The 15924-nt window shown below is 43.9% G+C and overlaps 2 protein-coding genes and 1 pseudogene across 18 annotated transcripts; all 3 read right to left on the reverse strand.

Moving 5' to 3' along the window:
* Positions 1-1057: 1057 nt before the first annotated feature.
* LOC120813099 (equilibrative nucleoside transporter 2-like) lies at positions 1058-7712 on the reverse strand. 17 transcript variants are annotated; one of them, XM_078079674.1, is made up of 14 exons: positions 7356-7410; positions 7177-7239; positions 6976-7083; positions 6517-6594; positions 6349-6452; positions 5960-6093; positions 5659-5879; positions 4693-4827; positions 4331-4489; positions 3701-3795; positions 3213-3321; positions 3004-3089; positions 2735-2931; positions 1058-2536 (listed from the first exon to the last, which is right to left on the reverse strand). In XM_078079674.1, coding segments are annotated over exons 2-14 (1563 nt in total). In that variant the 5' UTR covers positions 7178-7239; positions 7356-7410; the 3' UTR covers positions 1058-2400. The 17 variants fall into 17 exon arrangements, with proteins under 17 accessions (XP_077935800.1, XP_077935809.1, XP_077935802.1 ...); XM_078079683.1 differs by lacking the exon at positions 7356-7410 and having other exon boundaries at positions 6349-6433; positions 6517-6575; positions 7177-7349; XM_078079676.1 differs by lacking the exon at positions 7356-7410 and having other exon boundaries at positions 5659-5843; positions 7177-7349.
* A 1023-nt stretch (positions 7713-8735) lies between these two features.
* On the reverse strand, positions 8736-10250 carry LOC144383072 (general transcription factor II-I repeat domain-containing protein 2-like; annotated as a pseudogene).
* Positions 10251-11291: 1041 nt separating this feature from the next.
* On the reverse strand, positions 11292-14698 carry LOC120813101 (E3 ubiquitin-protein ligase TRIM39). The gene is made up of 2 exons (XM_078079672.1): positions 14016-14698; positions 11292-13523 (listed from the first exon to the last, which is right to left on the reverse strand). Exon 2 carries the CDS (start codon positions 13519-13521, stop codon positions 11893-11895), a length of 1629 nt encoding a protein of 542 aa, XP_077935798.1. The 5' UTR covers positions 13522-13523; positions 14016-14698; the 3' UTR covers positions 11292-11892.
* Between the last annotated feature and the right edge of the window lie 1226 nt (positions 14699-15924).

Below are 15924 nucleotides of genomic sequence, written 5' to 3' on the forward strand. Positions count from 1 at the left end.
AACTTACACCAAGGTTTAACTTTTAAAGGAAGAATAACACAGTGACTGACTGACTGTGACATTTTCCTGCGGTCACTCCCTTCACATTCCACGTGCACTTGTCACTTGTCACTCACAACACAGTCGTGTATGGTTATCCTTGGCAGTGCACTTCATTTTTAACTAACTTTAATTTCCTGTTTGTCGTTATTCATTATTTGTATTCTATTTCCCCCTAACCCAGAGGACCGCGGTCCGGATCCGGACCCAGAAGCTGTCACAACCGGAGCCGGACCAAAAGCTAGAAAAAGACGGTTGTGATTTAAACGTGACGGCGCTCTTTTCGACTGCGCTGCTTTGGTCGTCTTTACGGTAGTGACTTAAAGAACAGACCAATTGCATTCAAGTTAAACCATCCCACGTGATACTACTCGACCAATCGAGTCGTTGTATTCCAGGCCGGACGATGACGTCTCAATGCTGCGGACAGGCGAGAGGGGGAGCGACAAATGACAAATAAAAAGACCGTTGGAAGAAAAGAAAGATAGCGAAATTTTAGATAAAGACGAGTGAGACAGAGAAAGCGAGAGAAAGGGACGGGTGAGAAAAATGAGGAACAAATGGACACTGAAAGTAGAGCATTTAATCCATAATGGACGGACTGGTTTCTGTTCATGTTTCCCACTGCAGCACTAAACCAGTGTCTCATACGCTCAGAACCCTTTGAAACGTCATCATGAGGCGCAACGAGCTCCTCCACGTGAGGAGGAGAACGGCCCTGATGCATTAAGACCAGGTTTAACATCCTGGCAGGAAAAAATAGATCTTAATTATCCCACTTACCAAAAAAGTGGGAGAGTGAATATCTATATTCTATTAAACTGTTCAATTGCTCAAAAGTGTTCAGATGTTTGTAGATTCATTATTTATTATTTGCTGAGACTGTCAAGTTCCAGATATTTTTTATTTTTTTAATTGAAGCACTTTATTTGACCATGGAGAATATTTTATTTTTTGAAATGCGGCCCTACTTTTATTTAGTTAATTGAGAGAACATTATTTATATTTGCAGTCACACTTATATGTTCAGTTCTTTAATACGTGATAATAAATATTGTCAAGCGTTTTAGAATCATACATGATTCATTTCATTTGTTAGTCATGTATTCATTACATGCAAATATTAATGCAACTCTATTCCTTTATTTAATCACACTGAGTAGTCACATTATGATCTTCCTGACCTTTGCTTCTAGAACCTTTCTCTAACTGGACCTCTTGACATTTTAGTTGAAGATCCCTGCCCTTTATTTCATACTGTAGAGTTAAATTGTAAATTGAACATGGCATTTTTCTTGCACTTTGTCATTTGTCTTGTTGTCCATTGTCCCGTTGTCTTACTGTCTGATGTTATGCACAGACCCACATGTCAAATTCCTTTCATGTCTCACATATTTTGGCAATAAATGTTCCTGAATCCTGAAGAAGAAGCTGAACAACGATTCAATCGACTTGAAATCGTCAAAGCAACTGACCCAACATTGGAAACCCAAAGCAAATTAAGAATGTATCAATTCCAAATAAATGAAATTATTAATAATAAAACTCAATTCCTAAGACACAGACCACAACATTTTCACCATAGCAGAACATCTGGGAAATAGGAAGTAAATCAAATTAGACCCAATAACTTACACCAACAATCTCAATCATTAAGGCTTCAGCAGGGAACCAACACAATCAATTATTTTGGATCAAATGTGCCTGTTTTCATCCACGTCCTGGTTGTGTCCTCACCGCGACTCCGTGTCCATCGCAGCTGGGTAGCGATGTGAACTTAACATGTCGAGCTTGACAGAGTGATCCATGTGTGTCCTGGTGTTTTCTATTCTTATTTTCTCTCCACAAAGTGCTTCATGTCCCTTACTTTCAAAAACACAAATACTGACACTTTGTAATATGCATTTATAATATATTTATAATTTATATATATACTCTTTTTTTGGTCACATCCGCGTCGTCCGATGTACAAATACACAATTTGTTTACTTTATTATGAGAGCCAGAGAAACTTATTTTGCTTTTTAAAAAGGACACAAAAAGACAACACCATTGCACAGCGAAACCACCAAAAAGTCCAATTAAACGATCCCTTATTAAAACAGTTAAAAAGAAGCTTGAGCTTTATAATTCTGTAGATTACAAACAGTTCCCACCAGTGATCACTATTCTGAGGCGACATCCACACACAGCGTTTCCCCTTCAAAACGCACGTGTTCTGCTACGTTCACGCCGAGCCTCTTCGGCGCTCTGGAAACGGATCAGTTTGGAAACGAGGGCGTCGCGTCTTCGTCACGCGCGCGGCCATCGTGCTACACGTTTGCGGAGGTTGAGAGGAGCAATGTGGACGCGAACCTGGAATCAATGGGAGCTGCTGAGATCACAGCTGAGAAATCTCATGAAGCAGAAGGAGAGAAACGCTCCCAGCGACAGGCCCAGGACCATGAAGAGGCTCATCACCAGGCCGGCCGCCTCGCAGTCTGCACCCCGCACCAACCTGACGGACACAAAGCGCAGTCACCACGTGCGTCCGCGTGAACAGGGTCGGTTCATGGTCACGTTAAAGCCACGGGTCTCCTGCTGCGTCGGTCGGTTTGGTTGGTTTTCAAGCAAACTTGGACTTCCGAAGAGTCTGAGCAGAAGAACCCCGTCCAGCTGCACCGTGAAGTACAACCGCTTCCTGTTGCAGACTCACCGTGGAGCGTAGGCCACGCAGAGGCTCGCCAGGTACCCGTTGGAGACGGCGAACAGCGCCATGATGAAGGCGAAGAAACCGTCGCTGCGGAAGACGGCGGGAGATCTGAAGTTCTGCACGTTGCACATGATGAGCAGAGGGACGAAGAGCCCGCGAGACGCCACGGCGATGGGAAGCCAACGACTCTCCTTCAAGGGCTGCGCGCACACCGCCGACATTTAGGGGCTGCGTTCAAAAGGTTAAAGGTGAAAGTGGCCGGCGCTGCTCACCCATTGGACGAAAATGGTGGCAATGCGGCCCAAGAGGTCCATGGCGTTGAAAACGATGAGGCAGCAAACGCAGGTGAACACTTTGTCTGCGAGGGACGGAGAGCAGGTGGCGTGAGGCTAAAACACACCGATGACCATGAAGCTCAGACCTGAAACAAGAGCCCTGCAGGCTGTCCGCAACGCCGTAACCAAGGGTTACGGCGGCCTACCCCAGGCGGCGTTGTCCTTGGAGACGGTCTGAACTCTGCTCGTGATCACAGGAAACACCGACAGGGTGACGACGAACACGGCCATCACGTACGCAGCCATCCACCTGATCTGAGGGACACACGGCGACTTAACATTCAAAAAGAAGCCGTAACCGACGCTAAAACACAGGAACGCCACGGAAACCGCCTGGAAAGGGACCAAAAGGTTAAAAAAAACAGTTTCCATTCATAATTATTGCTTAAACACGCATTAAAACTACTGAGAAACCCCAAATTAAAGTTGAATGGTGAATCTGAGAGACGTGTGCAGCTTTCAAAGTTAGAAGTTATGTTGTGTAATCTTTAATCAAACCTGATTCAAGCTTCTTAAATTGCTGTTTTTTCTGTTTTATATCATTGCGAACTTAATATTTCATATATGATATTTTTTTTATTGTGATTTGCTGTGAATCAAACATCAGTGACGCGTCCTCAGTTTGATCCTTCACCTCCTTGAAGACACGCCAGCCGGAGCATCGCTCCTGATTCTCGTCCCTCCTCTGGTCCTCGGGGGCTTCGCTGCTGTTGCTCAACGCCGTCATTTCTTTAAAGAGAAAGGAACCGGCGTGTAACTTAATAACGGCATCATCCAATCAGCTGCAGCCAGCGGCGGAAGAAGGACTCGGATATTCTGCTTCAGTCAAATAAATACCAGAGACGTCTCATCATTTAAGAGTAATACGTCTTGTTATTTAAATGTGATTGTTGATGCGTTTGTGTCGCAGCTGGTAATGAATAAATATAATAAATCTCTATTTATATGTTGATTGTTTCATATCTTTATTCTCAATCTGCAAAGTCAGAGTAATTTAAATAAGTGTGTTGCAGTGAAAAGTACAGTATTTTCCTCTGAAAATAAAAGCAGATAATTGAATTATTTAAGTAACGTAAGGTGTTTTTTGTGCAGAGAGCCGGTGTGAGGACTTTCACTGCCACCGTGACGTTTCTCGGCTGTGGTCGTGTTGCTTTTGACGCTGATCGCCGATTGATGACGAGCCGCTCCTGAGCTCGTATCAGCTGGAATGCGACGATAAAGGACTTAAAATAACGGGAGTGGCTGCAGGGTGAGAGGAGCCTGCCTGTGCTGCCGGGGGGCTCCTGTGAGTCCTGCTGAGGAGAGTCGACTCCGTCGCCGTGTGTGTGTGTCCTTGGTGACATCCCCAGACACAGGTAACACGCCAAGGTTACCGCGGCGACGACACACGGGATGATGAAGTACGCCTGCTCAGGTACTCTACCTGCACAGCAAAAGAGCTTCATTTTACCAAATACAGGAAATGTGATTCATTCTTCTTTGTATAACTCTCGCAGTTATTGCTTCACCAACTCAATAAAATTATGTCACAGTTTGGGATCTGAAACTAAAAAGGCCACGAAGAATTTCATTATAAAATAATACCAGTTCAAAAATAATAACAAAGAATTTGTTTCTTTTGCTCACTTAAGATGGAGACGAGCATCACGAGTGCAGCGATGAGCCCGGACGCCCCCTGACCGATCATGAACCAACGCAAGTGCTGTTGGAAGAGCAGACTGACCACACCGAACAGACTCCCCACCAGCACGCCGTTGGACACTGCACACACACACACACACACACACACACACACACACACACACACACGGCCATCATGGAGTCCATCCTCTGCTCCTCCATCACCGTCTGGTGCGCTGCAGCCACAGCCAAGGACAAGGGCAGGCTGCAGCGCGTCATCCGCTCTGCAGAGAGGCTGATCGGCTGCAATCTGCCGTCCCTGCAGGACTTGTTCTCTTCCAGGTCTCTGAAGCGAGCTAAAAAGATGGCGGCCGACCCTTCTCACCCTGTTTGTGCCCCTTCCATCGGGCAGGAGGCTGAGGTCCATCAGGACTAAGACCTCCCGCCACACCAACAGTTTCTTCCCGTCGGCAGTCGGGCTCATCAACAGAGCCGGTCCCCCACTGCCTGACTATAACACACCGGTCACTCCCCTTCACACTGCACATGTCACTCTAACTGTCATTGTTCACTTTGTCGTCACTCATCACTGTCACTTGTTCGCTAGTGCACTTTATGCTTAATATTTTTTACTTTTTTAATATTTTAATTTTTAACTAACTTTATTCTCTTGTTTTATACTGACCCATAGCCGTATTCCACTAACCCATTGCATTTCATTTTATTTTATTACTTGTGCACTGCTGTCTTGTTGTCTATTGTCACACTGTCTACTCTCACGCACCGACCGCCAAAACAAATTCCTTGTATGTTTGACATATTTTGGCAATAAATGTTTCCTGATTCCTGATTCCTGACACACACACACACATATCAAGGAACTTGAAACATCAGAGGGGTTTCATGGGATATCGACCACCGTGTGTGTGTGTGTGTGTGTGTGTGTGTGTGTGCTCGTGTGCATGCACCCACTGTTGATGACCACGATGGTCGCCATGGTGACGTAGAAGAAGATGCGCGGCTCCATGTCGACATCCACCAGGACGGCCGTGGCAGCAAATAACCCGATGATCAAGACCATGGTGAAGACCACGAGCGGGCAGTGTTTAAGATCACAACTCCCACACGGAGCCGCTGGAAGGCCACGCCCACAACACCTGCGCAGAGCCGCTGGAAGGCCACGCCCACAACACCTGCGCAGAGTCGGGGAGAGGAAACGCGTCACGTGACGGTCGGACGCGTCAGAACCGACGCCGCCGTGTCAGGAACTCACCTGGTGCAGAGGCAGTTGAGCAGGCTGGAGACCACCAGGGGCAGATTGGCAGCCAGGGGCATCCAGAGCTCATAGCTGTAGCCTCCGCCCCCCGACGTGGTGCTTGGTGCTGCTGCCAGGCGCCGTTGGAAATACTTCCAGAGATGGAGAAACAAACGACATCTTTGTTAAGAAAATGAATGTCTGGGACCAATGTTCGTGGTATTGAGCGTAGGTTTCTACATCCTAAATGTCCGGCCGTGTGTTCCGTCGTTCTATCTGGGAACATCGAGAGCAACGAAGAGCCGCAGTGCGACACGAGAAGCTCCGATGTTACGAGTGAAGCGACGTGAAGAGTTTGTGCTTTACACATTTCTTAATATTAATTTTAAATAAAAAAGAAGGGAAACCTGAGACGCGATGATGAAGAAGTTCCATGGCAGCAGAGATCCCACACCGAGCACAAAGATGATGATGCAGGGCACCAAGCGTCTGCTGTGGAGAACACAGACACCTTCATGTCAACTTTAGATTAACACCGCAGTTTATGCCACATCAACAATATGTACCAAACTCACCGGGGGGCAGGTTCGCCCTGTTGGTGGTCGTTTGACATTTTGATTCTTCTGTCTGGTTTCTAAAGAAAAGTGAAGCCTCTCAAAATATGAAAAAAAAAAAAAAAAAAGATGTAGCAAGTGTCCAAATACTGGATCAATACCACACGGTCAATATGCACAATTTTCCATTTAAGTTAATGCACCGATTTTGATCTGGAAAGGCATCATGTTGTAAACTGACGTTTTGCACCCTACAAATAAAACATGTTGATTTACATTTATTTGGGCGATAATAAATTGTTTTTTTCTGAATAGCAGGACTTGATGGCCTCAAGTCTTCGTTTCATTACTAAATGAGCGTCTTAATATCTTTAAATGACATTCATTCATATTTAAGGATTAAGGTGTTGATTAAAAAAGGAAGTGACTTTGTCTCAAAGCATTTGGTGATTGAAACATTGTGAGGTAATGAAAACTAACCCCTTAATTTCATCCGCACCCAGTGTGCAGCGCCATCATCTTGTGACTCATCTCGATGTTTCCGCCTCTTCTTTTCTTTCACAATCGTTTTATTTTTGTTTGTCAACACTGAAAACCACAGATCTTATGAGACTTTCTGCTTACAGCCGTACGCACTATGAATCGAATGTAGTCGTAAATGAACTTTAAAAATGATCTTACTCGTGATTCTGAATCCTTCAGAAGAAACGTCATCACGGTGTTAATAAAACAAAAGGAAGCGGTCTAAAGGCATAAAGTCGCACCGCGTGGCGGATTAGTGTCGATATCAAAGATAGAAATCCATCCGAGAATCCGAGGATTTAAGTAAGCAAGGTGCGCGTGAGGCGGACGGAGCTCACCTGAGAGTCGCGGCGCGTCCTCGCGGGTCAGACAGATGTGATGCGGCATCTCGGGCGCACAGGTGAGGGAGGCGGGGCTTGTGGGTTTTTTTTCGGAGGACCGCGCGCACTTCTTCTTACTTGTGCACCGCGGGAGTGATGCCCCGCTGAGGTAAAGCCTACAAAGGTGTTCAAGGCCGTGAGGGTAATTAATGTGTTGGCTGGTTTACTTATTAGATGTGTTCAAATGTGTATGGAGGCCTTGACGAACTGGTTCTCTTCAAAATGTTCAAATTCAAATTCAATATTTGATTAGGCCGCCTGTCCAACAGAATATAATGAAAAAAAAACATGCAAATATTATTCACGTGTTCATTTTAACGTCTCTATTTCATTCATGCAAACACTTGAAACATATTACAGGCTGCTGTTTTTTATCCGTTTCATTTATTATTACCTATATGATTATTATCTATTTATAATTGTATTATTATCTGTGTTCAGCTGGTTTATTTCAATCATTTGCATACGTGTACTTTCTGGTGATTTCACAACACCAGATGGCCTTTGACACGTGCTTCTAACCTGTCTGTAATGTAAAAACAGGACCTCTGAGAGTACAAAGTGACTCGTCGTGTGTATGATTATAGGTCATGTACTCAGGCTGGTCCTGCTCTGCCTGTTTATATTTAATTCCTTGCATGTCTGACCAAAACCAGTAAGTTCTTCCTGCTGGAACATCAGTTTAACTTGATGATAATCACTTTGACTCTGGGACATGCCAATCATCATGTGCAAGCACATGCAATGCAGCACTGTTGTTTCTTGATGGTCGATGAAGGCATTTCATTGGTGTGTTTCGTTTTAATCCAGTGTTATTCTGGTTTAATGGTGTGGTTGCCGCTAGGGGCGCCGAGCACCAGGTAACAGAGGTGAAACCACACAGGCGTCACTGTCAGGTGATAAAGCAGGAAAGGACGTTACCAAGGTTTGAGACACGAGGGAATTCATCTTCAGACGAGTACGAATGTGTCAGTGAATTAAAGTAGTGATAATTACTTTATTAATGTTTTATGAAAAAAAAACATGAAGCATATAATGCACGGTTGGTTTTTTGACCTGGTAGAGCAGGGGGGGGCAATTATTTTTCCCAGGGGGCCAAATGAGAAACTGAAAATATTTTGGGGGGCCAGGCCAAAATGCCAAACTCAATTATGCATAATATACATTTTTTTCTATATTAAAAGCAGTAAATGGCAATGTTTTGACCGCTGGTAAGAGTGTATGTTATTATTTGGCAATTCAAAGGTGAGGTTAGCTTTCAAAAGTATAATTTATTCAAATATAATTTTCAAAATGTGAAACATTTGACTCATTTTCAGCCACATTAATACCAAAGGGCATTTTGAGTTTCATATACTATTGAAACAAGGATTTTCTTAGCTTTCTAAAGACATCACATTATCAGTCCCAGTTTCGTAGCCTTTTTGACTTTACATGCCTGTATTAAAACATTTTCAGAACTGTGCAAAAAAAGAAAAGAAGCATATCAAGTGTCCCATTTCACTTGTTATCTTCCCACATTTTAGTGTTCTTCAGTTCTTCTTTTCTCATTCAGTGTGAGAAATCCAGTCTCTGTGGAGCTGCAACAAGTCCATCAAAGTCAGGTTGAATGTCAGAGGTGGAGATGCGAAGCACAGCTGACAGATGTTCATCAGTGAGAGAGGATCTGTACCTGGATTTGGTAAACTTCATGACTGAGAATGTCTGTTCACACATGTAGGTGGATCCACAGAGAACCAACATCTTCTGAGCACGTCTCCTCATAATTGGAAAGTTCTCCTCCTTGAGAGCAGAGTAGAACTCTGGCAGTGATGCTGACTTAAAGTGCTCTTTCAGTAGTGAATCAGACTGCAGGTCAGTGAGTTCAAGCTGAACATTAGTGGGTGCACTATCAACACTGCAGGTAAAGGGAGAGGAAACCAGCTGCATTTCATCCTCAACCTTTTTGAAATCTTGAAAACGCCTTAAATTCATCACGCGGTGCTCCTAACATGGATGAGTACCGGTGATCAGATGATGGTTTGACTTCTTTCAGGGTTCTCACGTGTTTGACATTGTTGCTGCCCAGTTGCCTTGAAATGAATTGCAACTTTGTCACGAAGGCTTTCACATGGATGTGCATTTCATGAGCAAAGAGGCCCTCGGCCTGCAGCTGTGTGTTCAGTTCATTCATCACTGCAGTCACAGCAACAGCAAACGTTCAATCTGCCATCCGGTCCTTATCAGACAGCTCTGGGGTGGTTTTGTCTTTCATCTCACAAAACTCTTTTACCTCTGATTTCAGAACTCAGAACCTTTTCAGCACTTTGCCCGGACTGAGCCATGTGACAGCTGTGTGGTACCGGACATCAGCATGTTCGCTCTCTCGCTCCTCCAATAGTGAAACAAACTGCCTGTGATTCAATGCTCGCGCTCCCATGAAATCAACTGTAGTAACAACATCAACCACATGCCCGAGTTTAAGCGCTGACTTACACAACGCTTGCTGATGAATAACACAATGTATGAACACCAATTTCTGCTCTGCGGCGAGTTCACTCGCTTTATCTTGCATTCTGTTCAAAAGCCCAACATTCTTCCCAGTCAGATTCAGACATCCATCCGTGGTGACCCCTGCCAGTCTGTCCCATCGGAGTCCCGGTTTGTCCCTGCATGCGTTTGCCTCGGTGAACAGATCCCTCCCCGTCGTGGTTCCTTTCATTGGCCGCATTGCTGCCAGCTCCTCCGTAAGCTTGAAGTCGCTCGTCGTCCACCGGGGAGACGTGAGCAGCTGGGCCGCGTGACGGACGTCACAGCGCTCATCCAAAGCTTCACGCTTCACCTTGCAGCCGAAACTCCAGGTTCTCCGCGATGTCCTCCAACCTCCTCGTGCCCCTCAAGACCCCTGGTGATCGAGCTTTTGAGGCCGTATTGTGTTACACCTCTTTGTGTTAAATTCCTGTCCTGTAGCACTTTGTGATCTCGGTCTGTGGAAAGCACTTTATAAATGAATTTGACCTTTTACTTACTTCTGTTCTCCACACAGAAACAACACGAGAAAAACTACATGTGGATGAAAAACCTGAATGAGCCGTTTTGTGGCGTTCAGAGTCTCTGGGTCATGACGTAGGCGTGCACTCTGCAGGTGGAGCGTGTTACCGTGAAGGGGCTCCTTCCTTCTGGGTGGTGCAGCACACGTGCTGACAGCCTCATGTACCCGGGTTACACCGTCTGACGTGTTGGTACCGACCGTCTTCCTGCTTCTCATGAGATCACAAACAGGAATCTTCTCTTTGCTCGGATGCTTCAAAGTATTTATTGTGTGTTTTTCTTTGTCATCGGTCGTCTTTCTGTTGGTTCTCGACTTTTAAAAAGTGATCAAATGTTTTGTTTTGTCATTTTAAAGAGGACGACCCTCTTTAGGAAAATAAAAAGAAACGTGAAGGAACTCTGAAGTTGTCTTGTGAGGTGATTTTGTATCTAAAGGAGGTCACGCCTCCTCCACGTGGTCCAGTCGCTGTGCACGTGTCATCAAGGAGACAAACACGTATGACGTCATAAACTCATGAAGCTGCTTCATGAATAACAGCCTGTGCAGCTCCAACAACTACAGCTCAGCTGCTAAACTCTTGTTACATCATTTAAGTTCATGGTTTTGCTCTCCGGCACCAAATAAATACTTTGTTACTACAGCAGGAAAACTGTGGATCAACGTTTGTGTATAATTACAGTTGTATTTGGTTATTATTCTGCTGCTGGTTCTCAGTCGAGTGGATTCTCCTCAGTATCTGAAGCCACTGAACAGTTTCATCAACCTCGTGTATTAACTCACGTTAGAATTGATCTTTCTGTGGAACTCGTGTCGTTCACACTGACGAATTGTCACGTGATTAATAAACAAAGAACTCGGACATGTTTCCTGCATTAAACAAGACGTTTTTAATGAACATGAATATAAATATAACTTGTGTAAACCCGTCATTTCTGTTCAGTGTTCAGTTCAAGTTATTTATGAGGCAAAAGTAACTTGTTCAAGAGATGTATGTTTCCTTTTTTTCAACAATCACTCATCTTTATTTTTAAGTCTTATTACAAATATTCACAAAACAAATCAAAATGAGCCAAAGTGACTTTAAATAATTCAAACCACTTTTCACACCAAAAGAACATTTGCATCTATATTATTAATTCACTTTTATGCACAATAACAACACAAAGTGTATTCTGTGAACATGATGGAAAGGTCAGAGGCGTTTATGAGAATATTAAATATTCAACAATATGTTTTCAGAGGCTTCACATCAGATATAATTTGATTTGCTGATTTACTAAAAGTCAAACTTCAGCTTTGGATATTTAGTGAAAATAAAACAGTCTGGATTCAAAAGGTTGAAATAGATATTCTCCATAAGGCGTCATGATACAGAAATAAAGAAAAAAACATACAGTATTTATATAAAATATGTACATTTATTCCCTTTAATGAATAAAATCATCACATGAAATCAGAGAATGATTAATTTACTCCGACAGGAGAGATGATCAGAGGAGCAGAGTTACTAACATCGTAATAATAACCAGGACTGAAGAACGGGAAGAGCTTCTCAGTGAAGGAGCAGCCAGTGAAGGAGTAGATGAGAGCTGCAGCTTCTACGTGATAAAAGGAGACCACACCCTCCTCATAGTCCACAAACACCCCCACCTTCTGAGGACCAGACGTCAGAGAGAGAATAACTGCAGGATCATCATAAGCAAAGTATTTATTTCCATTCATACATATTATCCAGTAACCATTCTGAGGACCTGAGATGAATCTCTTCCTGTTGACTGACTCTCTGTTCACTCCTAAAAACCACACAGTCTTTCCTTCAACCTGAACCTCAAAGTAGAATCTGCCTGAAGAGAAACTCTGCTTTGTTAAAACACAGAACCAATAAGAAAATCTCTCTGGGTTGTTTGGGAGATTCTTCTCCACATCACCACATTTCACTTGTTTCCCATCGTCAGACAGGATGAGTTGACGATGAGCTGTTTCAGGATCAAGATTTAGATCCACTGCAAACATCTGGACCTTCTTCATCAGCTCAGCAAACCACTTCCTCATCTTCTTACTGAGTGTCTCCTCCAGCTGAGACACAGCTCTCACCACTGTCCCCTCATATGAAGGACAAACACTGACCTGTGTCCAGTCCTTGGTGGGTGGTGGCTGATGGATGTTTGAGGACTGGAGAAGATGGAGGTGGTCTTCAGAGAGAGACAGCTGCTCCACCTCAGCGCTCCTCTTCATCAGCTCAGAGATTTCCTCTTCCAGCTCTCTGATGAAAGCTTCAGCCTGTTTCTTTGTGGCTTCCTGCTTCTCTTCTATTGTTTTGAGGAGCTGCTTCAAGCCTCTTCCAACAGACTCCATCAGATCAGTGAAGACCTGAACACCTTCTGCTTTCTCTCTGCCTGCATCTTCCTCACTGAGGTCGACCGAGTGTTTGATCTCCTGAATCTTCAGTCTTCTTTTCTGGATCATCTGCTGGATTTCAGCCTCTGTCTTCTTCAGCTCGACCTTCTTTTCTTCATATTCTTCTTTCAGAGGAACAACATCATGCATCTTGTGGTCTAAAACAGTGCAGAGCATGCAGACACACGTCTGGTCGCTCTTACAGAACAGCTCCAGAGGTTTATCGTGCTTCGTACACATCCTGCCTTCCAGGTTCTCCACAGGGTCCATCAGCTGATGTCTCTTCAGGCGTGAAGCTGTCAGATGAGGCTCCAGGTGAGTCTCACAGTAGGAGACCAGACACACCAGGCAGGACTTGAGGGCCCTCACTTTGGTTCCAGTGCAGACGTCACAGGGAACTTCTCCTGGTTTGGACTCTTGTTGCTCTGAGCTGCTGCTGCTGGCTTTCTGCTGAGCAGACTGTCTGAACTGAACAACCATCTCAGAGATGAAGGTGTTGACCCTCAAATCAGGTCTGGTGATGAAGTCCTTGTTACACATTGGACACAGGTTCTGGTCGCTGGTGTTCCAGTGTTCATTGATGCAGTTTATGCAGAAGTTGTGTCCACATGGTGTGGTGACTGGATGAGTGAACACATCCAGACAGATGGAGCACAGGAACTGATCTTCAGATGGACCATAGTTTGCAGAAGCCATGTCTACACATGTTGTGGAAGAGAAGGAAAACGTTTTATTTTAAATAGTTTTCATGAATAGTTTTATTTTGAAACCAGTCCAGAACGTGTCCACATGCTGTGAATAAAGAGCAGCACGCTAACAACGCTCTGCTTACTTGGTGACAAACACGTAGCGTCTCAATTAGATGACTCACATTAAAAGCCTCCAGCAGGTTCACTGTGGAACACGTTTAACTTGATCCACCAAGAGGAAACAGAGGAAGGGATCAGGAAACAGAGAGACACTAAAGTTTAAAGCACAGAGATTCAGCTCCAAGTGACTGAAGTCCTGGACAGTTTGAAGCTGTTAGACTGAGTTACTGTATCGTGGGACTGTGGATAAACACACGTGGTTTTATTGTTAACATTCTATCAAGTAGGAAGTGAACAGAGAGGAACTTCCTGCCTGAGTAAAGTACAAGTTGTGTGTTCTTCCTGCTTGTTGAAGGTGTAAATGTGACCAGCTGTACTCACCAGTGTTCTGAAGAGACTCTGCTGTGTTGCTGAGGAACACCTGATGACGTCACTTTGACTTTTCTCTCAGAGAAACACGGAGACTTGTCTTCACTGCAGCGCGTCTGCCTCTCTGACCAACGAACTTTCATCTCTGTAGAGTGATGTAGAGGCTCCGCCCCTCCGTGTAGCTCCGCCTCCTACTGGAGCGTCATCAGCAGGTGAGGTTTGTTTCCTCCTCTGATTCATGCTGACTGCTGGAGGATTCAGTCATCAACAGTATGCAGAGAGAGACAAAGTCCGCTGTTCGAACAACTAACACCAAAAGGTACTAAAATTGGAGATTAAGGACTTTGTTCTGTATAACTAATAATAATCATATTTCTAGTCAGCACACGGCTGAGGCTTTTATTCTGAAGTTAGCACATCTTTCCTTCCTGTTTCATCCTGACAGTTTTAAGGCAACGGGCGTTAAGATGAAGCATGTTAAGATAGTAAGAAAGAGTGAGGATGTATCTAGTTCTACTTCAGTGATCAGCTGGTGGCTTTTCTCTGGCTCCTTATTGGACGATGGAGTTTTGACGTGGTGTTGCTCCCAGCATGCAGATGAAGATCAGCTGGCTCTCAGATCAGATCTCACTACTGTTCACCGTGTGACGACTTCCTGTGAGGTCTGACCTCAGTTTGTTTGTCCTGCAGCTCCCCGACCTGAAGGATGCTGCTAGCAAGCTAACAGTGTCCCAGTGAAGGTATCCGGGGCTTTTATTGTGAAGGATGGAAACAAAAGCGTAGAGATGTTCTGGAGTGTCAATCAGATAGTAAAGTCTTGCTACAAACAGCAAATGATTATTTAAGTATCCGAAAGTACTTCTTCCTCAGCAACAATTCAATTATATTGAATATTTCCGACCTGAATACTCATCCTCTCATTATTAGTGAGCATGCTGGTGACTTTTATATGGAACAGATTTAACACCGAAATCTGTCACTAGATGGCGCTTCAACACGTCGCTGGTCAAAGATCCTCACTTTAACAGTGTGATTAAAAAAGAGTGGGCATCCTTCCTAGAAACACGTGCTTCCCCAGTTTCACCGACCATCCTACAGGAAACAAGGAAAGCAGCTTTAAGAGGAATAATCATCTCATTCAAGTTTACAAAAAATGAACATAAAAACAAATCAATCGACTTTATTAATGCAAGTGACCCAACATTGGTAACACATTAAGGAAGTATAAATTCCAAATAAATGAAATTATAAATAATAAAATTCAATTCCTAAGACACAGACTTAGACAAGACCATTTTCACCATAGCAATACAGCTGGTAAATATTTGGCAAATCTAGTTAAATTAAATGAAAAAATAAAAAACTCAATCATTAAGCACTCAGAAGGAAACCCCACAAATTCACCCGATGACAGAATAATATCTTCAGAAGTTTTCATGCCAATATACATTCATCTAAAAAGGACCCAAATCCAGAAGACATGATTTCCTTTCTCAACACCTTTGATCTACCACAGATTAACCAAGAACAAACTCACATACGTGACTCACCTTTAACACATAAAGACCTTATGGCCAATAACAAAGCACCGATGATAACTGAGAAAAAAACAAAATTAGCAATTTCTGTATGTCAGTCCTCGTCAAACCAAACTTAACGTCCTATTTCACTCCTCACTGTAGATATTAAAACCATCAGTTAGGCACCAGCTCACAGATCAGAAAAAGTCACCCCATCCATAATTCGTCCAGATCAAACCGGCTTTATCAAAGGTAGACGTTCCTCCACCAACACACGCAGACAGTTTAATTTAATAAAGGACTCATGATTACAACAAGCGGAACCATCGCAGCCTCTTTGGACGCAGGAAAAGCCTCTGACAAAGTAAACTCGACATTTCTCATGAGCACATTACAAACAT

The sequence above is a fragment of the Gasterosteus aculeatus genome, chromosome 9 (genome assembly GCF_964276395.1).
Source record: "Gasterosteus aculeatus chromosome 9, fGasAcu3.hap1.1, whole genome shotgun sequence".
Classification (NCBI taxonomy): Eukaryota; Metazoa; Chordata; class Actinopteri; order Perciformes; family Gasterosteidae; genus Gasterosteus; species Gasterosteus aculeatus.